A 21,535-nucleotide genomic window follows, 5' to 3' on the forward strand; every position below is an offset into this window, starting at 1 on the left:
TTATTTCTTAGTCTCATAAACCTATTCATTACAATAGTATTATTTAATATGTCCAACACATATCACTGTTAAGTTTTTTTTTCTCATGTACACACATGGCCAAAAATTCTACGACTCAAAATCTATTAAATTACCTTACAGGATTCAAAACAGAAGAAACTACCAAGTGTTGCCACTTGGATGTTCGAAACACCAAAGCAAGGAATACTAAACACGTGGGTTTCGATTGCATCCAGCGAATGTGAGATAGCATCCGATCTGATCGGTGAAAGTTAGTCGAATAACCCGGAGTAGCCAGGGTCAAACTAGGAGAGTCAAATTCAGCGGGTATCAATCCGGATACACGGCAGCAGTCGCCTAGGGCACAAATCCTCGTGGTATTTTTCGACGAATCAGAGTTTGCCATGTGTACCTGTGATCTAATCCAGGACGCCCCTTACGAGGCGCTGGTGGCGAGGGATTTTGAACGGGGAGCCTTTCCCGTGTTTTGCCACCGACCCTGGCGTCGTCGTCGTCGTTGTGGTCTCTCCGCGTGCCGCAAGAAAAGCTCTGCCAAGTCCACAGTCGAGACTTGGCAGCACCGTCCTCATGCTTCGCTCAAACTTGACCCTCCCTTGAAGGTGGGGTCCTGCAATCCACTCTTTACGCCCTCCCAGCTCGATGATCCTTTGCACACACTCTCAAGATTCCGATACCCATTTCCTACCTTCACTACGACTGGGTCGCATCCCCCTCCCTCGTAGAACTGTTCCGAGTGCTCCCTGTCCCACCACCTCCCAGTGGGTGCTCTTATTAATGTGGGCTCGCATATCTGCATCGACAACCCTTGCCCATTCCCCCTGCATTCCACAGATCGTCCTGGTACTCATTCCCAGGTGCGTGTTTTTTTCCTCGTTTTACCATCTGCTATGTAACCTCTCGACCTTGCCCTTCTTCACCTTTACTGACCAGTTTCTTGGTTGTCTCTGCGAAGTACTGCTGGATCCCAGTCGTGTTGAGATGTGTTGTGGATGTAGAGTTTTAGTACGACCCTACTTTTGTGACTGGATTTAAATTGTCCTTACTGTATGGGTGTTACGCTTGGATCTGTTATCCCTCTCACCAAGAATTGCGCATTACAGAGTTTGGATTGGATTCCTCTGTATCTTTTTATTTATGTATGTATTTTTCATTTTCTTTAGACTGTGGAGTTGGTCTGGCATCGGGATTGCGCAATGGATCGCAAAGAATTTTGGTCCATCGTGGGTAATCGTTGAGGTCCAGATCCCTGGGCCACAGATGTCTCTGCGTTACTAGAGTGGTCTCGCTCAGGGCTCTTGCTTCACCTGAAAGTCTGGAAAGCGTGCTGAAGCGTTCATTTCATTGTCAAATTCACTGTCAACTTGAAGCTGCTCGGTCGATTTGTTCTGATATAAGCATTGATATTCTGGGTTGGAATCTACAGGTGAGATAGCGTAGGATTGAGCATAATGTCGAAGCGTGCGTTGCTGGTGGGGTGCAATTACCCCGGCACCAAGTGCGAGCTGCACGGATGTGCCAATGACGTCAGGCGGATGAAAGAACTGCTGATGAATCGTTTCGGTTTCGACGAGATCGACATTCTGGTGATGTTGGACACTGATCCATCGTTGCCCCAGCCTACTGGTGCTAACATTCGCAAGAGTTTGGCTCAGCTAATTCAGAGCACCGAGGCCGGGGATTGCCTTGTATTTCATTACAGTGGCCATGGCACTCAGGTATATTGGCATTCAGTCTAGATTTTGAAATTCGAGTTTGTTTCAACTTCAAGAAAGAAACGTGCCCTTCATTATTGTCACACTCGAGGTGAGGTTTACATTTAAGTAATCAGATTTCGGTCCTCGCCTTGGTGTAGAAATGACGTCGTTTCTCTAATGTCGTTTTCTTTTTACAGGTGCCTGCAGAATCCGGTGAGCAAGATGATACTGGAGCCGACGAAGCTATTGTACCCACCGACATGAATCTTCTAACAGGTCTGTCCTCACATCGACGATGTTATGTATTTTTTAGTTTGAAATACTCGCTGTAAAAAAGTGTGTACAACGACATTTGCATGGTATTTTATTGGGTTGCTTACAGGTTGAGAACATCCTCCAATGTCGCTGATGGTACTAATTAAATGTTGAAGTAGCACTAGGCTGAGTCTTCGAGATGGTATCATAATAACATGTCTGGAACCGCTTGTGTGCAGATGACGACTTCAGAGAACTGGTTAACCAAATCCCCGTTGGAGTGACATTTACATTCTTGTCGGACTCATGTCATAGTGGTGGTCTCATTGACTCTGCGAAAGAGCAGATAGGAAACACTGTCGTGAATTACGCTAGTCTTCCATCGGAGGAAGAAAATGAAGGCGGCCTATTTGGATTGATTGGGCAGGGCATTAGCGCATTTTCCGGCAAGAGAGATGTAGAAGAGGGAGAGGAAGAGGAGGGTGGTTTTCGAGGACTTTTGTCCAATATGAGGTCCAGGTTCGGTTCAGGCAATAGGGACAATGACGAGGAGAGGCCTGACCTTCAAAACTTTGACTTCGAGTCGCAGTACTTGGAGGAGACAAGCCAGCAAGTGAAGAACAGAAACCTGGACATTAACACATTATCCGAGATGCTGAGTGAACAGGCTGGGCACCCGGTGGAAGTCGGAAACATTCGGACCACTCTCTTCGACATGTTCGGGGACGATGCCAGCCCTAAAGTGAAAGTTTTTGTGAACATCCTCCTCTCTCGAATTCAGGTGAACTGTACTCCTCTTTTTTTCAATTTCATGTAATTCAGTTGCTCTGAATATCAACATTTGCTGGCAGATAAAACAGGGCACTCTTTTCTTGAGGAGAATTATCGGCTCATAACCCTGAAAGACATGCTCTCTCGTCTTAGTTTAAAACCTACTTGTGTCATGTGCTAAATGCTCGCATCTAAGTCAAACTTGGAGAAGACGCATGTGCGGAAAGATTCCTCTATTGCAATGAAGAAGATGTTGTTCTTTAAACTGGAGTGCAGTAGGCATTGACAGAATTTCTGATTAGTATTATTATTATTATTATTATTATTATTTTAATGAACTCAATTCGCCTGTTACGGTAGTTGGATACCTGCTTGATAAGTGGATATGCGAATGCCGAATTGGGTGGACTTTAGAATACTGGCACATAATTTCCAAGTATCGACAGCACTTGTGCGAGGCTCTCACTCAATGATCCCTCCTATGTTGCTGGTGTGCAGAGCGGAGGTGAAGAAGGGGGATTCATGGGCATGCTATCAAGTGCAGCCGGGCATTACCTGAAATCCAAACTGGATTCCGAATCACCTGATGAAGCTGCCAACTACATGGCCGCGGCTGGTAGCGTACACCCTTCCACTGCCCGAGCCGCTTACGGTGGAGTGCGACCATCTGCAAGTCACCGTGCGCGTGAAGATGCGGGCATTTTGCTTAGTGGGTGTCAGCACAACGAGACGTCCGCCGATGCCACACCTGCTGGAGATCACTCGCAATCCTACGGTGCTTTCAGTAACGCATTGATCGGCGTGTTGGCCGAGACTGAGGGTCCAATCTCCAACCGTGAGCTAGTGCTGAAGATCCGCGAGTCGTTGGCCAGCTCTGGATTCAAGCAGCACCCGTGCTTGTACTGCACCGATGAAAACGCCGATGCCCACTTCATCTGCGTTACTGATTGAGTGCTGTTGTGCATGGACCATGTCACTGGGCTTCTTCAGTCATGAAATCCTTGGCAACGTTGCCCTGTAAATTTGTAATGTCTCAAAGCTTCTTGCGAGACACGGGACTGAGTGGTTGATTTTCATACATCATGAGTTGAATTCGAAGGACTAGCCCCTTATACTTGTGCGAACTGTATCAAGGTAATTAAATGTGAACTGCACCCGGGTTACACACTTCGAATAAACACTGAACCCTATGGTTGCTTCCATGAAATGTTTTGTGTCCACAAAATGTGAAAGACCTTGTCAAAAGCATCATCTCTGCTCAATGATATTTTTGAAACAAATGATATTTTTTAAAAAAAGGACTGCATAAATAAACTTAAAAAGCAAAAATAAACAATCGACCAATCAAATCTAAGTTGACAAGAATAGTGAATATAAAGACAATCTAACATCAACACCTACTACGAAAATTTCTATTATCCGACTGCATAAAGAATTATTCATTATTGCTGTAAACAAAAATATAGTGTTCAAAACTAATCTTTGATCTCTCCACTTGTAAAACCTCTAGTCACTTAGATAATGACATGCTGAAAATCCCCCCCCCCAAAAAATAAAAAATAAAATAAAACAAAACAAAACAAAACCAAAAGGAAAGGGAAAACAAATATTCGTTAATATAAATACATGTCACTGTTCCATGATTTAGAAACTTTTTGAAACAACAATTGTGTGAAGGAATATTGAAAAACAAGCATATGTCCATACATAAGAAAGATTCACATTTGCCAAATATCTAAAAGTCTTTAAAAAGAAAGCGCGCTATGAACGGCGCATTCGTCTCCCCTATAAAACCCTAATTCAGACTAGCACAGTCCTCCGTGTGACCCTTCTTTTGCATTCAATCCTCTCACGCGACCATCGCCACTGCTCTCGTGGCGATTGTTTCGAAGACCTTACGTAAGTAATCGTTTGCTAGTGTTTTTTTATACCTCTTCTTGTTCGGGCGGGTCTCTGTGATTTCGGCTTTGGTGCTCAGTGCGTCTCTCTTGTTTGCTGCTGCTGTCTTCGCCATGGCGCCCCTTGCGTCTCGCTCCTTGCACATTCTGTGGCGTGCCCGAGCGGCCGTTGCCGCTTGTCACTTGCCCTTCTCTTCAGCAGGTGTTGGTTCTGGGGTATCTGCCCTGTCGCGATTGAATTCCACTGCCGCTACCGCTGTCTCTCACGAAGAGGATGTTGCACCCGCCGCTTCGCCTCCCGCTGTTCTGATGAAGGGGGTGAGGATGGCGGGGCGTCCGCTCTACCTCGACATGCAGGCGACTTCCCCTGTGGACCCTCGCGTTCTCGATTCCATGCTTCCTTACTACATCGACCAGTATGGAAATCCTCACTCTCGTACGCACATGTATGGATGGGAAAGCGATGGCGCGGTGGAGAAGGCGCGGGAGCAGATTGCGAAGCTTATAGGCGCTAACCCTAAGGAAATTATTTTTACATCCGGCGCCACGGAAGCCAATAATATTGCACTGAAGGGAGTTATGCATTTTTACAAGGAGAAGAAGAGGCACGTCATCACCACGCAGACAGAGCACAAGTGTGTCCTGGACTCTTGCCGCCACTTGCAACAGGAGGGATTCGAGGTCACGTACTTGCCAGTCAAGAAAGATGGTCTGATTGATTTAGATGAGCTCAAGGCCGCTATTCGTCCAGACACTGGTATCGTATCAATTATGGCTGTTAACAACGAGATTGGTGTCATTCAACCTTTAGCGGAAATTGGAGAATTGTGCAGGAAGAACAAGGTTTTTTTCCATACAGATGCTGCTCAAGCGGTTGGAAAGATTAACATAAACGTCGATGATTTGAAGGTGGATTTAATGTCCTTGAGCGCGCACAAAATATATGGTCCTAAGGGAGTTGGAGCTCTGTACTTGCGGAGGAGACCTCGCGTTCGCGTGGAAGCACAGATGAGCGGAGGTGGGCAAGAGAGAGGCATTCGCAGTGGGACAGTTCCGACCCCTTTAGTTGTTGGCATGGGCGCTGCATGTCAGATTGCTATGGAGGAAATGGAGTGCGATGAGAAACACATCAAAGAACTATCGGATCGTTTGTACAAGGGTATTACATCCAAGTTAGATGGTGTGATCCTCAATGGCAGCGAGGAGCACCGGTATGCTGGAAACTTGAATCTATCTTTCGCGTATGTGGAAGGTGAGAGCTTGCTTATGGGACTGAAAGAAGTAGCTGTCTCTAGCGGAAGTGCTTGCACTAGTGCAAGTCTCGAGCCATCATACGTATTGAGAGCTTTGGGAGTAGAAGAAGATATGGCCCATACCTCTATAAGGTTCGGCATTGGTAGGTTCACGACAAAGGAGGAGGTCGACAGGGCCATCGCTCTTACTGTGGATCAAGTGGCTAAATTGAGGCAAATGAGTCCTTTATGGGAGATGGTACAGGAAGGCATCGATTTGAAGAGCATCCAGTGGGCTCAGCATTGATGAACGACAGTGTTCGATGTAAATTTATGAAGTCTTTATTAGGTCGTTGTTCGTCACTCCTTTAAACACTGGTTTGATTGAGTCAATGGAAGAACCAAACTCGCCATGTGTACATGATTTAGGAACGTGGAAAGAGAGATCATACCATTACAACCTAATTAGTGCTGAGTTTCTGTACTGAGCTTTCGGAATTGAAACGGTTGAGGTACGTAAGTTTGCTTAAGAGATTGACTACCTAGTGCACATCTACAAGATGACCTCATGTGGGTCCTTAATTTATAAATTGACAGTTTACCTGTATACGGTTTTTGCGAGGCGTTTCTTCAATATTTATATATTTGCAAAACCTAGTTTCTTTTTCTCGAAGTGTCTCAAATAGCTTTTTGATGTGATGTGAGGCTCTAACCGGCAGGTATGAATACTGTGTCGCCAGAGAGATGTCCGTAGTTTGAATTCTGGCGTCAGATTTATTGAATTTTGAAGGGTTGAAGCCGAAAAATGACATAGCGTACTATCGCTGGTTAAATCAGTGTCATTCGCAACGAGGAAAACTCTAAATAATTGTTTGGAATTGGATGCAACATTTAGCAGCATTTTCAGTATCCTCTGGCTTGTGTTATATTGCATTGAGAATATTGGAATTGTCCGGATGGTCATTGTAACTTCTGAAAAGGTGTTAGATATGCTTGATTCTTCCCATTAACCTCTGAAGAATCAAGAGTGCAAAAGAATTACTCCCAGATTTCCAATATCTAATATCTAAATATTGAAAGTGGAAACATGAAGCGGAAATCTTTGGACTGAAATATGAAGGTGTGAAAATAAGAATCATCAGGCATTGACGGTTGCAATTGCTCAGAAGCAATTTGCAGTGTCATTTTACACTGTTTCGAAACTATAACCCTATTGTGCTATTGTATACTTTACACTGAAATAGCCAAAATCAATATAACAGTGCGAACATTCAATAATGTAGAAAGAATTTGTAGCCTGTAGCTTGTTGTATATATATATATATATATAAGCATAAACTTTTGTGATGACAAGGTATTTAAAATATGAGACTTTGAATTGCAATTGAATGCACAACATTCAAAGAATTGCATTATATTACTTTTTAACAACAATAAGTTTTATCTTGGATAGTCTATACAAAATTATCCCAAGTATTATGCAATAAAATACCAATTTGTTTTGCACAAACGGTGTAATTTGAAGTGGTGTTACATCAAATAGTAGAGTAGATCACTACTCAAGTTACTAAAATATCTAAAAGTTTATCAATTGTGCATATTGTTTTAGATATTCTTGTAGATATTGAAAGGGGTTTAACTACATTATAAACCAGTAGATGAATAACAGTTTAAAAAAAACCAAAAACAAAGAAAGAAAGAAATAGGTGCTTAAAGTTAAATTCTTTTGCTTTTACAGTATAATTAAGAAATACTGTAAAAAATAATGGTACAATTGTACAATAGAAAGCCACAATAAGATTTATTTGCAAATATTGTTTTACAAATTAATGATGCAGTTAAGAATATACATAAGAGAGTTGGTCATGGACATAATAAAAATATAACATATTCAATATAATGAAACAAAAAAATGTACCTTCAAAAATGCTAAAATTTTGAGCATATTATAGAATTTTCCAAGTTAGAAGAAAAGATATAAACTAATTCAAAAATAATAATATAAAAATAAATCATTATAAAAATGTATGCAAAAAAATATAGATGCAAATTTTATAATAATACAAATCAAGCAAGAATTGTAAAAATTAATCTTATACATTGATATTTTAATTTTTAATTTTATTAATAAATTTTACATAGAAAATATCATATATAAATTTAACATATGAATTTTATAGATTTTTTTCTTTTTAAAAAAATGTTCAAATATATTTCTAAAAAATAATTACAAAATATCATAAATATAACTTATTTTAGATTGGATTATATAAGTAGGATAAATATAGGGGAATGATAAAGCAACCCAAATTTTTACTAAATCAACCCATTCTATCTTAACCATCATTACACCCTTGCAGCCTCCATCCTTATTTCCAATGGTTGCTAAAGATGGGGCAGGGGGTTGGGAGTGTCAAAGATGGAGGTGACAGTTGGGAATAGGGATAGGGTTGAAAAGATACAATGATGGTTTAATCATGTGGGTTGATTTTAGTAAAAATTTGGATTGCTTTATTGTTTTTCTAAATAAATAAATATGTACTAATAATAGAAGTTAATTTAAAATAACATCTTAGATACTTATCAATGATATTTAAAAGAATTTTAGTGATGTAATAAAGATATCATGAGATTAATTAAGTCAAATGCAAATACAATTTTAATGGTATCATGTCTAGTTAGTTACATTTGTGTTATTTTTAGATGCTTTAACTCAACTTTTCTCTATTGGTATTAAAAAATAAAACATATATTTTTAAGCTCCAAACCATAAGAATATTTGAAGCAAACAAGTATATATTTGATAAATTAGTAATATAATAAATCTAAATTTTTTCTTTAAATTTTGAATTAATTTTTCTTTAATATAATTTACAATACTCAAATGTTTTTAGAATAAAAGTAATGTTAATTTTATTTAAAGAATATTTGTTCTTTTTTAAAAGAACTTAAAACTCATATCAAAGGAACTTGGAAAAAACATTTTTTTACACTTTACTATGTTGCTATAGTCTAATTTTTATATAAATGGTTGTAGTGCTTTAAAATTGCTTTTAATTCAAGAAGGAAAAGAAAAAGAAAACACGCAGGAGATGAAAACCACAAACATAAAATATACAAATGTAAAAACTTTGGTGTGATACCTAATATTTATAGCATCTTAATAATGATACACATAGAAGGCATAGCTTGAATTTACACAAGTCCAAAATATTAACACATTTGTTAGTTAAAAATGTGAATTATAAGTTATATATTACTAAAAAAATCAACAACTAAGATAGTGTAATCGACCATAATACTTTACAACAATTCTCTTATAAAAGACTAACACTTAGAAATATGATACAAAATATATAAATAAATTCAAATTCCCTAAAACTGCATATGCACATGCAAAATTGCACCAACAAATGGTAAAATGAATGAGCTTGGATTTAGGTATAGTTTCCATCCCATGCAATTTTTTCCAAACAGAAATACAAGATTGTTCAATCTAGAAATAATAAACTCTACAACCTCATAAAACATCATTCATTTGAAGTTGAGCAGAATGGTACGCCAACTATAAATCAAGTTCAGAAAACCTTTCAGAAAACGTGTATGGAACAGATTTCTCATTCTCGGTGTGGCAGTGTCGGCACATTACCTAACTGGCTGCACTACAGGACTGAGGGAAGCATGGGCATAAGATTCCAAGCTTGGGTCGCCACGGCAATGACGAACATGAAGATGCTGGACCCAAAGACCGAGTTGAAGACGAGGAGGTGAAGGCAACACCGCCGCTCAGTTTTCCATGTGTGTGTGGCATCTCCCACTCAGCTGCAAGGAAAAGGAGGTTACAGTTACAAAAACCCATCACATGGGTCAGATTCTCACCACCTCAAGCTCTCAACTGATCATAATTCATCCCTCACTTCACTCCCACACCTCTAGCCTCTCCATTAAATCAGACACTGCAACTCCCCATTTCGCCGTTCCTTGCACTAGCTAAATGAGGGATTACTGCTCAGCAGCAACACATGCAATCGCGTATAGTGGGCGCTCACCAGACGTTCAGTTGCTGCAACAGATGGTCCCAGTTCGCTTTTAGCCACCCCTGCCACGGCTGCTTTGATCTACTCCATGGAGACTTCCACACCTGCAGCCCAACCAGTTCCATCCAACACTGAAACGACCACAACTGCGTGGTGCGAGATCAGCCACAGAAGATCCAGGTCTGCGTTTCGAGGAATCGGACCAGAAAGATGAGTATATTTCCGAATTCTCAAATATGGTACAAAAGCTTTACACTTGTAGTGGTCAACCCAACCCCACGACGTCTTTGAGAGGGTAGTTGTGAGTATACCATCAGTGAATTTCTTGAAATGAGCAGCATTTGGCCCCACGAGCAAAATATCCGAGTTCCGCCTCCAACTGCGGCAAACACCTCTTTCCAACATAAATGCTATCATCAGCAGGGATAAGATGCAACGTTACAGGCACGTGCGTAGCACAATTGAGAGCTGTCATTCACAAGAATCAGTGCCTTAGACGAAGAGATTAATTAGTGTTAAGCTCCTGCAGTTTGCTCCGGATTCTGAAAACTTATTTTATATCGGTCCGCTCGATGATCATGGAGATGCTTGTTTGCGTCTTGGCAAGATTTTGAGATCTTTTAGTATTTTCCTAAAAAGCCAGCATCAATTGTGATCAAGAGAAATGCTCGTTCAACAAGCACTCAGGGAATTGTGAGACTGGATCTTAACACTGTTGCTTGACGAGTCTTATCGTCGTCAATGAGATCTAAATTACAGTCGCTGACAAACTCGTATTGTCTTTGATGCATCCATCTACATCTCATTCCAGAAAGCGCAGACCGAACCCATTTTCACTCACCTTCCTACTTAAGCTGACCAATTCTATTAGAGATACTACTGTTAACTAACATTGACGAAATTGGATGGATGCTCTCTCACTGCATGAGATAAAATAGATGGTAAATCCCGTTAACAGTCACAGCCTGGTTTATGAATCTTAAGGAAAGACTAAAGTTTGGAACAGACCTCGTAAGCCAACTCCAAATCAGTTAGTGCTCCTGATTGTCGAATCTGGATGTCATGGTCATCAAAGCGTTAATACACAAGTTATGGCCAGTTCTCAGTAAGGATGTAGGCCAGTTTATAGTGGTTATATACAAATTGATTCTGAATTACATTAAGCTGTAAACAGTGAACTCAGAAAATATCTGAGAGGAATGCCTCTAGATTGTGCTGAGAATTTGCCTGACGTATGCGACTCTGGAGGTCAAGCATGCACATCCATGTCACTGAATGTAACGACTCCGAAAATAAATAAGATGTGGACAGCCTGACTATTCTAATAATCAGTTACTTCATCGGCTTAATTTACAGCTCAAAGGCATTATTGCAGTAATTTCACGGATCTCAAAAAGTCGCAAGAAGGCTTAATCTCATTAAACAGAAGGATGACATTAAGATTACTACGCAAGCACACATTACTAAAGCACCGTCGGGGAATTCAACATGACTTAACGCCAACACGGACTTACAAACCTGCACTCAAACTGATTACACGCCGTTCTCCAGACAGTTTGATCAAGACCTACTGCCCCAACTTGGTCAAGTATCCTGCCCAGACAACGAGATGGTGTACAGAAGACATGTACACACAATCAAAAATCTGATGGCCATTTGGATTTGAACCCATGCTAAACTCAAATACAAATTTACAGAAACCAATGAGTTATTTCCCTCTAAAGTACCCGGTCCAAGTACAAATTCTTATAAAAGACTAACCATGGAGTTATTACAGGGTCTTGGCTCTGATACCACTCAACCATTCTGTGTTGATATCCCGGTTGCTGTCTAGACGAATCTTAGCCTAGTATAGAACATATGGAACCTGACAGTCAGACCTATCTGTGAAGTCGAGAATCACTAGTTCCACTTGGTCGTGGTGGGTCTAACAGATGAGAGAGACTCAGCAATTTCTCTCAACAATTGAAATAACTCAAATTCAGGAAGTACCAAAGCAGATGCATATTACAGCTACTTTCTATGAACAGTCCGGCCACTGCGGCTTGTGCTGCTGCCAGTTTCCGTAGTCGGAGAGATCTGATTCTGAAGCGCAGCCAATTCACGAACACGAGCTAGTATCGGAGCAGGGATAGCTGCTGTGAATTGTTTTTTTCTTTCGCCCTGCAATCAACCAGAAAGCAAGAGTATCCAACACCTACATTTTGAGTTCAGAAACGTTCAAAAACTAGGGCATAATTAACCCTTCGCATTAGAGCAACCACAAACCTGGTCAATGAACAGAATCACCTAGATTCTTAGCCGTTAAGGTTGCTTTTCTGATCCAACCAAAGACTTCTTCATACTTGTGCCAGTTAACTAACTTCAATGTGGTGTGAATTTCTAATATTCTTTTTACATATTCTTTGTGAAGTAGCTGATTAAAAGTATGTAGCTCTTATTTCTTGGTTCAAGAATGAGATAGTCTGAGGACGTTACAAATTAATTGCTATTACAATTATGACATTCCACCATGTTAGAAGTTTCACATTTCAAACCTATCCAAGTAAAAATCAAGAGATAATCACTGATATTCAATTTTTAGATTGAAAACTACTTTAAATCTATTTAAAAATATTGATACTATTACTTGGTAAATCCAAACATACAGATATGACATGTGACATGACTGATTATCTAGAACTTTCGTTTGTACATCATGGTCATGTAATGCTTCCAACACGTATTCAGTGAAAAATTCTTCACAAGAAGAGTGACACTTAGACCTCTGGAGGTTAAATGCATTAGCAAGTGTCTATTTCAATAGTAATAACCAGATGGTAACCAGAAAATGGCACACGAAACTACACACCTGCTTGGCTGGATGTAGCTGAGCCCGACTGGCTCGTAAAAGATTTCGCCACTTATCCTGCGCATAACAAATAATGATAAATTAGGTGACCAGTCCTCTCGGAAATTTCTGTGCTATTTCTAGCATGAGAGGGCCATAAGAAATAGCGCTGCTGCTTTTAAGTAAAATCCCTTCCCCTACGTAGGCTTAAGATGGTCAAGCTCAGGCACACGACATCCATACTCTCTCCAATATGAAATACCTAATCTCTTTGGTATTAACTTGCAGATTCAACACCTAAGAAACAAGCATTACCCAACAGAAAGGCAAAACCATGTTGTGAAACCCTTTATTGCCTGGAACACCCAACTAAGAAGACTAACCTTCAAATCAACCGCAGTCCTATACCCAACATTCGAAAAGGCTAGCTTCTTGATGTCTGCCCATTTTCCCCCACCACATCGTGCAACACCCTCAACCAACGTCATAACTTCCCGCAAGGTCCATGGTCTGTGATGCTTGCGCCTTGTTCCACCATTAGCAGTTGGAACAGTTGCAATAGGCAGGTCATTTTCGGGCCTGCTATCTAAAGGCAAGGGTTGCAAGACTGCAGAAGGATCAAATGGCACGACCGGCAATAAAGCCGACGCTTCTTCATTCAACTCAGATAAGCCATCCTGAACAAAAATAAAATAAAACAAAATAAAACAACCTTGATACGTTCAACGTTATAAAGGAAGACACCTTCCATGTTCCGTTCCACTCTCTTCAAATGTATGAGCTATCGTCATGACAAACTCTGGGAAAGATATATGGCTTTGAAACTCATGGCCAATTGAAAAAATTCCTTCAAAATAGGCTCCAAAACAAAACACAACAAAACAAACGGAGAAAAGGGGATGCGAAAGGGGGTAGTTTCGAAAATAAATACTGATGCAGCAAACCATATCTACCGCGCAATTTAAATGCCATGTCTACATCTTTAATGGGTGGCTGAAAGTACACCTTGCGAACTGCTCTTTCTGTATCTTGCCGCGCAGCTCGGGCAGAATGAGCCATTTTGACTAGTTTTGCGGCTCTCCCTTCGACCTTCCGCTTCTGTGCACAATAATCCCCAAAACGTTCGAGCTTTTAATTTGTAACTAACAAAAAGCCCTTGCTATTAGATGCAAACTGACCTCCAATGACTAAATAATATTTTACGTACCATGTCTCTTGACAAAGGACTTATGAATTGACCATCCTGAAACTTAAATTATTATTAAACAGAGTGCGAAAAAAAGAAGCAACAATACTGGTAATCAGTGAAAAAGCTTATACACACTAACTGAAGCACCAAGAAAGTAGAATTTGGCATCATCGCAAAACCTCAAAAGCAGGAAAAAATCGACTTTGACATCAAATTAGAGGTAGCATTCATACCGCAATCCCACCAATTAGTTTTGGCCGCTGAGATGCGGACATACTTTTATTAGAAGTATTTCGCAAAGTGGAACCTCTGAGGGTCCCATGCCGTCCCATCATATCTGCTGGACCATCTGTTTCTACTGTCCTCCAAGAATAATTAGCGAATGAATCCATTCCATTCACTCCAAACTCTCCATACAATGATCTGTTGTCGTTGTTTGGAACATCGCCAGACGCTGCCTCGGCCTCATCTTCAATGTATTTACGATTAGGTTTTCGTAGCCTTTTTCCACCAATTGGCTCTCCTACATATCAGGTTACAACTTGGTCACATATGGCTAATATTCAAATTCACAAGAAAATAATAAAAAAAAAATGAATATTTCTTTCCTTTTCTTTTCTTTTTGAAGTAATAGCACAGCAAACACAGCAATATCAATATAGTTTTATCAAAAGAGGGGGCGGGGGGAGATGTTGGTCTAGAGCAATGCAAGGTGTAGGAGACTCACCGGTGTTTACTACCTCGCCGTAGATGGCTATTCGACCATGACCAGCATCTGAACTACTCAAGCTTCCCGTATTGTAGCCATCAAGTTTACCACCTATAGACACAATGGCTGGAGTGGCCATTCCATGGCGAGAGCGTTGGCTTTCAAGCCCATTCCAAGCTGAATGCTTAACACGTTCAGCCCCGTTCCCCGCCCCCTCTGATAACGCTTCATTTGCAGCATCATTATCGATACCTCTCAGACTAATGAGGCCGAGAGAAGGAAGGGGTTGCTCAGCATGGTTGTCTTGATCCAACCTAGTTTTCAACTTGCCAGGCACTGGCAACTGAGACTTGAAAGCAGCATCGCGCTGTTTCATCCATCCAGCAGAAATTTGACGCTTCAGCCAGTGCTTGTCTTTCACAGAAGTGTCGCGTCCGTAAGTAGCGCGAAATGCCTCGTGAAGCTCACGAATAGAAAGATTATCCAGAGAGACTTCCTCGTGAGCACGACTTATACCTGAGACTGATGACCCTGGCGAAACAACCTTGGTACCAGTTCTCGCGAAGAGCTTCTGCGTGACTGTACTTCTAGCCCTATGTGTGCTAGCCGATTGCATAGAGCTCCGATTAGATCTCCATCCAGAAGTCACTCGTGGTGAAACAGCAGTTTCGTTGGTGGGAGTTAGCGTAGGCTCTCCACTGCTCGAACTCAGCGCTGGTTGCCCCGAAGCACCATCTTCCCCAGCTTCAAAACCAAAGTACTTAGGATTAGGTCGGCGATGCCTCTTGTCTCCACTTCCATCCCCTGCACTTAAGTATGGAGAGATGTTGCCCTCGTGACCAAGATCATTTCCCGCTCCATCAATTTCCGCAGCCAGACGCTGCTGTTCCTCAGCATCCACTTGTAACAACATAGAATCCAGCACCTGCATATACAAATAACTAACTGATTTCAGAGACATGAACTGGACAATTCTAAGTTATTGCCATCCAAGACTCTGGAAACTATAAGGAAGGATTTCAAATTAGAGCCCAATTGGTCTGTATCATTTGGTTTTTACTTGAAGCACAGAACGCTAGAACTACGACTAAATACCTGTAGCCGGGCTCTCAGCTTCTGCCTTTGAGCAGCAAGGTCTTGCAAGGGAACTGCCACACGCATGAACTATGATCACAAAAACAAAATTGAGGATCTCCTCAAAATAGGAAAAGCATCCTGAAGACGGTAACCTAGATATGGGAACATAACAATGGAGGCGATAGACATGATCAGCTAACCTTTCCAAAAATGAAGACAGATTGCCATGCACATGCCAAATTACAACTTTAACTACCTGAATTATGGAAGTCGAAATGAGACCGAAAGTTCAGAATGCGAAAGTATTGAACTGTCTAGGAACTTGAGCTAGTTGATAATATCTTGAGACCCCACTAAAGGTACGAGAAAAGCTCTCGATACACGAAACACCCGATTTGACCATAGTCTCGTTGTGAATGCATGTATGAAGGAAGTCAATTCAGAGCTGTAGCCCTTGAAGGCTCTTCCTGTATCTAGGGCGTAAAGTCTTACTATTTCGAGCCCTCTCATCTGGCTCATCTTCGTCTGTATCGTACTCAGTTTCCTCGTCGTCCTCGTCGTCTTCGCCATCCTCTTCCTCGTCTTCGCCACGATCACGCCCACCGGGATTAAAGGACGAGAGGACATTTCCCGACCCACTGACCAAGGACTGGAAGACCTCGTCTTCAGTAGCTGGAAGCACTGATCCATCGTCGCCAACCTGCAAGAACGTCTTTTTCAATAAGCATTGCAAAGCAGATACCTCCAAATTCCGAGAATGCGCATTAGAACCCACACCTTCCCTGAATAAGCGCAAGAACTAAGAAATGGTAGCCAAACGTTTTAAAATAGAAATTATAAATAAAATATAAAATATAAAATAAAATAAAATAAAATAAAAACTTCAGTGTACATAATTATTCAAGAGAAGAGTAAGCAGCGTAAAGAAATTGATGGCTCTGTACTGGAAATACAACATGGATCAATTTTACCATGAATTTTAATAGGGCCACAGAGTTCAAAAGGTTAAAAAGACGATAGTGTACCTTGACTAGCTTGTAGACCAACCGATCATCAACAATTGGCTTGCTAGCTACAGCAGGAGACCCCTCTCTTCCTGAAGAAACAAGCCTTGCATCGCTCCCATCCTCTACAGCCTCCAACATCGCCACCGAGATAAGTCAACCTTCTAAGTCACGCGAACCGACCCCTGTAGAAGAGAACTTACGTTGTAACCTCAATCGAGAAATAACGAGCATGCTTCCTTCCGAAGATAACTGCAATCGAATATAAAATATAAAAGAACGACAGGGAACATATTGCAAGGAAAGTAATAGCAAGTCATATTTGTTGCCCTCAAGTAAAAAGTTGTCCAGTGTGCTTAAGACATGCAACCCAATTCAGTGATCAAAGAAGTGATCAAGCCCCTAACATGGTAAAACTAATTAAGATGATTCAAGGTCGCCAAAGCGCCGATAACAAGGAACATCTCGAGCACTGCAGTTGCGAAGCCTCGTTTCAATCCCTAAAAAGTAAAAAATAAAAAAATTGGACTAACAGCTACCAGTTTGAGAGGCAATAATAGGATCCTGAAGCCGAAGAACTCGCACTCAACACCCACCACCGGTCCACCACTCAATTAGAGCATCATCAGGGAGCTTTAGGCATACACCTCAAGGAAGACCTAAACAGTCCTTTTACAACACGCTCTTGATATTGTCATGCTCTCTTTGACCACCAAAGACGAAGTTATCTTTGACCAAATGGCTCTACTGCTCTGCCTTAGGCGTACAATCACAGGGTACACTGCGAGAAGGAACCATAGGATGGTACTTCAGCACCACAAATGTTCCTCCGACTCCTTCATCTACTCATCGCTGTCTGGATAATCCATATGCGTTACACATGCCATTGCACTCCAATACGACCTTCGCAATTCTCACTGCACCGAATCGGAATCAAAAACTAATACCAATGCCCTTTCGCAGCCCCCCGTGAGAGATCTTGGAGACATCTACATCTTTCCCAGATCATTCACAACATCCTCTCCTTAAACAATACATACTTCTTTCCAGGAGCTTCTAAGGGGGGAAGAAGCAGCTGGTGTCTTGAAATCCGCCCATCACATGCTCAAAGCTGCAAGTAGATACCAACGATACAGTCCAAACTCTGCGTCTTCTTAGGAAGAAACTTCCCACATCGCTTTCTTTGCAAACTCCGCAATCTTCCTCCCACCCACCCAAAATTTCCAAAGATCCATACTCCTCCTTAAATGGGACAATTTTCCCAAACCCAGCACCCAAACCACCTCCCTCAACACCTCCCGAAAATCCCACCCCCCAAAACCCAAAAAAAGACACCATGTACTCATCAGACCATCACTGGAAGAAGAAGCAAAAAAAAAAAAAAAAAAAAAAAAAAAAAACACGTACTGCAAATCACCGAAAACGCGGCATAATCCACCCAGCCTTACCCCGAAAGAAAGACGACACCCCAATTTCACCTCCACACCACCGAATCTCAAAACCGTAGGCCCGAACCTCACTAAATCCCGGGCACCTCCGACACTGTCCCTCATCCACGAACAAGTCCCCCGACTCCTCCACGAACAAGTCCCCCGACTCCTCCACGAACAAGTCCCCCGACTCCTCCACCAAGCTCCACCTCCATTAATTCCTCTCCAGCGGTAACACAAACACCACTCCCCCGTTCCTCCTCTTTTTCTTTCCTCCTCCTCCCACACACCACCACCCAAATTCCAGATTTGAGACCCCCTGCTCCCTCCCTCCCTCCCCCTCCCCCTCCTCACCCACTCAAAGGGCACGGTGAAGCAGCATCGTGGCATCCGGGAGGCGCGCGAGCATCATCAATCTGTACGCCTCCATGATCTCGGCGAGAGACACGAACAAGAGAGAAAGGCAGTTGCGAGTGCCACCAACTGTTCCTCTCCAGGCGTCGAACCAGCGCCCCCAACCCAACCCAAGCTCAGGCACTCTCTCACTCACTCAGTCCCCCTTAACTCCCCCCCCCCCCCCCCTTCCTTTCCCCCTTCCTTTCCATGCTGCCTTCCTTCCCTTTCTCATCCCTTCCTCTCCCCCCCCCCCCCCCAATGCTCCCAGGTATCTCGCTGTGACCCCCTCCGGGTATCGTGCCCTCCATCGGGTCCCTCCGGTTCTGACCCCAGCCCCTGCCCCCAGGTTCACGACCCACGTCACCATATCCCCCCCCGTTCCTTTTCCTCTCTCACCCGTTCCATTATTTGGCTTGCCCCTTTTTATGCGTATATACCTAACGCTGCCCCCCCCTCATCGATGCCGTCCGTCCTCGTTTGGTCCCCCTCTATTGGCTGTCTCTCACCCTGCCAGCCCCCGAAGCAAGCTTGATCTTCACTTCTTTTCCTTTACCTTTCCTTTTTCTTTTTCCTTTCATTGGCTTTGGTCACAATTGTGGGGGAGGGAGGGCACTTTTTACTTTTTACTCTCTTTTTTTTCCTTGCCTGCCCCTTGAACTGCCCTACCAATGGGTGTAACTGGGGGCGGATTCCATTAACTTGCTGACTAGGCTGGGCTGGCTTGGCCCCATTGTTTTAGTAGACTTAAAAGGGGGCGGGGGGTGTGAAACAGGATTGTTGCTTTCAGGAGGTGAATGATGATGAGCCCTTTGTGTACATCCACTGCATCAAATCATGTGAGTCTCATGAGCTGTAAGGCCCCAGAGAGAGAGAGAGCCTGAGTGAGTAGGTTGGTAATGAAATGAAACAAATAAATAAAAGAGAAAAAAACCAGCAGGCCCCTCATTTCACAGGCATGTTCCAGTGCGGAATTTGTCATGCCCAGCTTTTTTTTTTCTTGTTGGGAATCCTACCCTGAGCTACTTGGAAGTCTACTTTTAGCACTGGGCTAACCCTAAATGTGTGTCTGTGGCAGAATTGGCTGCAAAAGTAGTCATAAACCCCATTTGTGCATGCTGCCCTTAAAACCAGATCCAGCTCAACTACTTCCATTTCACAACATATTCTTGTGTTGTGTGTAATCATGTACAACACTGCTTTCAAGTCCAGAGCTTACTTCTACAGTGCCTACTACTAAATAAATCAATAAAAAATAATAGTCAAAATAGTGATAAAATTACACATGACGTTATTGACTTGGTTACTTACTGGTTGCAAGCTCAGTGACCCACTTCTTCCTGGTATTCAGTGATTAGATTCCACCCACATTTTTATATGTTTACTATGCTCACAGTTATTGGCTCACCAGTTAGAATGACCACCCATGACCATGATATGAGAAGAAGACAGAGAATGGTGAGCCATACAAGAGTAAGTATGTGTGTGAACATGGCAAGGGCATTAGAACTTGCATGGGAACCTTGAAGTGGCAATGGGGAACATGGAGGATATATTGTGCACTTGCCATGGGAACAATGCATGTGACCAATGTGTGCTTCCAACAATGCAAGAATATGATTGATGTACAACTCACCAAATATTTCATTATGAAGGAAAGAGCCATGGCAGCAATAAACCATGAAAAGAATTAATCATAAAATGATGTGGGTACATGTTTTGAAGTTTCATAAATTTCAATAAAACCAATACATGTCTACATGGATTTTATTTTTTATTTTTTTAAAAAAATTTGGGTCACAGTCCCTAAAATAACTCCCTTGACTAAAATAACTCCCTTGAAAGTGTGTTTCATTATTTCGAAAAATAACTAATGAAAAGGCGTTTAAATCTTCAGATATCTTCAGATATCTTGTAGAAAATCTTGCTAGGTATTGCAATTTTTTATTCATTTGTTTATTTACTTGATAAACCAAAAAAGAGTTTTAACCAAGGTAATATTTTAAGGCGTTCAAGTTGAAATTATACTATTGATACGATTCTCATATTTCATATTTTTTGAAAATTAACAGAGTAAATTTAATAATTTAATCGATCATAATTTTATGCATGAAATTAGTTTATATATATATATATATATATATATATATATAAATATAATCTTTCACTTTTAAAATCTTTATAAGACCTTCTCAAATAATTACAAACGTTCCTGTTCAAAAAATTAAACAGCAGGATTTGTTAAGAATTTCATTTAAAACATGTAGATTGATTTTGCAACCATCGTATATTTGAAATAACTACTTGTTTGAAGAGAGCCTTGGACTTGAGGCTTTATGGCATATATTCATGATTTCATTAATTAAATTCTCAATCTATGTACACAAATCCCTCAAATATTTATTGAAGTTTCAATAGAATATAATTAGCTGTTTGTTTGAGCTACTTGACATCTTGATATCTTGTTTGCACATGGACAAACAAATAAAATGACTATGATTTTTCAATGCATAACATAATATAAAATAGTCCTATTTTGTGTGTATATGCTATTTTTTCTTCTTCTTTTAGTGATACGGTATTAGCTGAATATATAGCTATATACATAATTATAGTTATTTTACAATATTCATTTCAGTTACCAGCAACTTGCTGATTCAAGAAACTTTCATGATAGGGTAAAGAATGAAGTACCTGAATGTAAAAATATCAAAAACAAAACAAATAAAAGTATTGGGTGGCATTAGGAAAAGAAAAAAGAAAAACTCATGAGCCATGATTTACTACACATCTGTATTTAATAATTAATCAATTTTCTTCTTCTCAATGTACAGGATTGAAATAAATGTCTTTACTTGCATGAACTCAGCTCTTGCTTGTACTTGTACCTTTCAGAAGAAACAATTATTTTTGTGGATTTTTCTCTTCAATACTGATTCCATTCAATTCTCTTACAAAACTACTCTGAGTATTTTACAGAGCTATCCAGGAGTTC

General features: G+C 41.2%; 3 protein-coding genes and 1 long non-coding RNA gene across 12 annotated transcripts; 2 read left to right on the forward strand and 2 right to left on the reverse strand.

Annotated features, from left to right (window-relative positions):
* Positions 1-836: 836 nt before the first annotated feature.
* On the forward strand, positions 837-3,948 carry LOC112279165 (metacaspase-4). Of its 4 annotated transcripts, none has more exons than XM_090247253.1 (5): positions 837-1,157; positions 1,445-1,736; positions 1,913-1,991; positions 2,210-2,751; positions 3,240-3,948. In XM_090247253.1, the coding sequence occupies exons 2-5, from the start codon at positions 1,470-1,472 to the stop codon at positions 3,690-3,692; spliced, it is 1,341 nt and encodes a 446-aa protein (XP_090103379.1). In that variant the 5' UTR covers positions 837-1,157; positions 1,445-1,469; the 3' UTR covers positions 3,693-3,948. The 4 variants fall into 4 exon arrangements, with proteins under 4 accessions (XP_090103379.1, XP_073396551.1, XP_073396552.1 ...); XM_073540450.2 differs by having other exon boundaries at positions 837-1,023; XM_073540451.2 differs by having other exon boundaries at positions 837-910.
* Positions 3,949-4,532: 584 nt separating this feature from the next.
* Positions 4,533-6,478, forward strand: LOC112279164 (cysteine desulfurase, mitochondrial). Its single transcript, XM_024513331.3, has one exon. The coding sequence runs from the start codon at positions 4,754-4,756 to the stop codon at positions 6,176-6,178; it is 1,425 nt and encodes a 474-aa protein (XP_024369099.1). The 5' UTR covers positions 4,533-4,753; the 3' UTR covers positions 6,179-6,478.
* A 2,897-nt stretch (positions 6,479-9,375) lies between these two features.
* Positions 9,376-10,475, reverse strand: LOC149989751 (uncharacterized). Its single transcript, XR_016500794.1, has 3 exons — positions 10,220-10,475; positions 9,921-10,090; positions 9,376-9,693 (listed from the first exon to the last, which is right to left on the reverse strand). It is a non-coding gene; the product is annotated as an uncharacterized LOC149989751 (long non-coding RNA).
* A 1,061-nt stretch (positions 10,476-11,536) lies between these two features.
* On the reverse strand, positions 11,537-18,698 carry LOC112275004 (uncharacterized). 6 transcript variants are annotated; one of them, XM_073540455.2, is made up of 10 exons: positions 18,166-18,698; positions 16,739-16,902; positions 16,206-16,413; positions 15,732-15,784; positions 14,655-15,561; positions 14,161-14,450; positions 13,744-13,836; positions 13,122-13,415; positions 12,760-12,816; positions 11,537-12,071 (listed from the first exon to the last, which is right to left on the reverse strand). In XM_073540455.2, exons 2-10 carry the CDS (start codon positions 16,856-16,858, stop codon positions 11,922-11,924), a joined length of 2,172 nt encoding a protein of 723 aa, XP_073396556.1. In that variant the 5' UTR covers positions 16,859-16,902; positions 18,166-18,698; the 3' UTR covers positions 11,537-11,921. The 6 variants fall into 6 exon arrangements, with proteins under 6 accessions (XP_073396556.1, XP_090103396.1, XP_090103393.1 ...); XM_090247270.1 differs by having other exon boundaries at positions 15,970-16,413; positions 18,166-18,671; XM_090247267.1 differs by having other exon boundaries at positions 18,125-18,344.
* Between the last annotated feature and the right edge of the window lie 2,837 nt (positions 18,699-21,535).

The sequence above is a fragment of the Physcomitrium patens genome, chromosome 2, assembly GCF_059467195.1.
Source record: "Physcomitrium patens ecotype Gransden chromosome 2, ASM5946719v1, whole genome shotgun sequence".
Lineage (NCBI taxonomy): Eukaryota > Viridiplantae > Streptophyta > Bryopsida > Funariales > Funariaceae > Physcomitrium > Physcomitrium patens.

Coding starts and splice junctions, on each gene's coding strand:
- LOC112279164 (XM_024513331.3), top strand. CDS start 4,754: ATGGCGCCCCTTGCGTCTCGCTCCTTGCACATTCTGTGGCGTGCCCGA.
- LOC112279165 (XM_090247253.1), top strand. CDS start 1,470: ATGTCGAAGCGTGCGTTGCTGGTGGGGTGCAATTACCCCGGCACCAAG. Junction 1,737..1,912: donor ACAGTGGCCATGGCACTCAG/GTATATTGGCAT, acceptor TTCTTTTTACAG/GTGCCTGCAGAATCCGGTGA. Junction 2,752..3,239: donor TCCTCCTCTCTCGAATTCAG/GTGAACTGTACT, acceptor GCTGGTGTGCAG/AGCGGAGGTGAAGAAGGGGG.
- LOC112275004 (XM_073540455.2), bottom strand. CDS start 16,858: ATGTTGGAGGCTGTAGAGGATGGGAGCGATGCAAGGCTTGTTTCTTCA. Junction 16,414..16,738: donor TGGTCTACAAGCTAGTCAAG/GTACACTATCGT, acceptor ACGTTCTTGCAG/GTTGGCGACGATGGATCAGT. Junction 13,416..13,743: donor CAGAAAGAGCAGTTCGCAAG/GTGTACTTTCAG, acceptor ATTTTTGTTCAG/GATGGCTTATCTGAGTTGAA.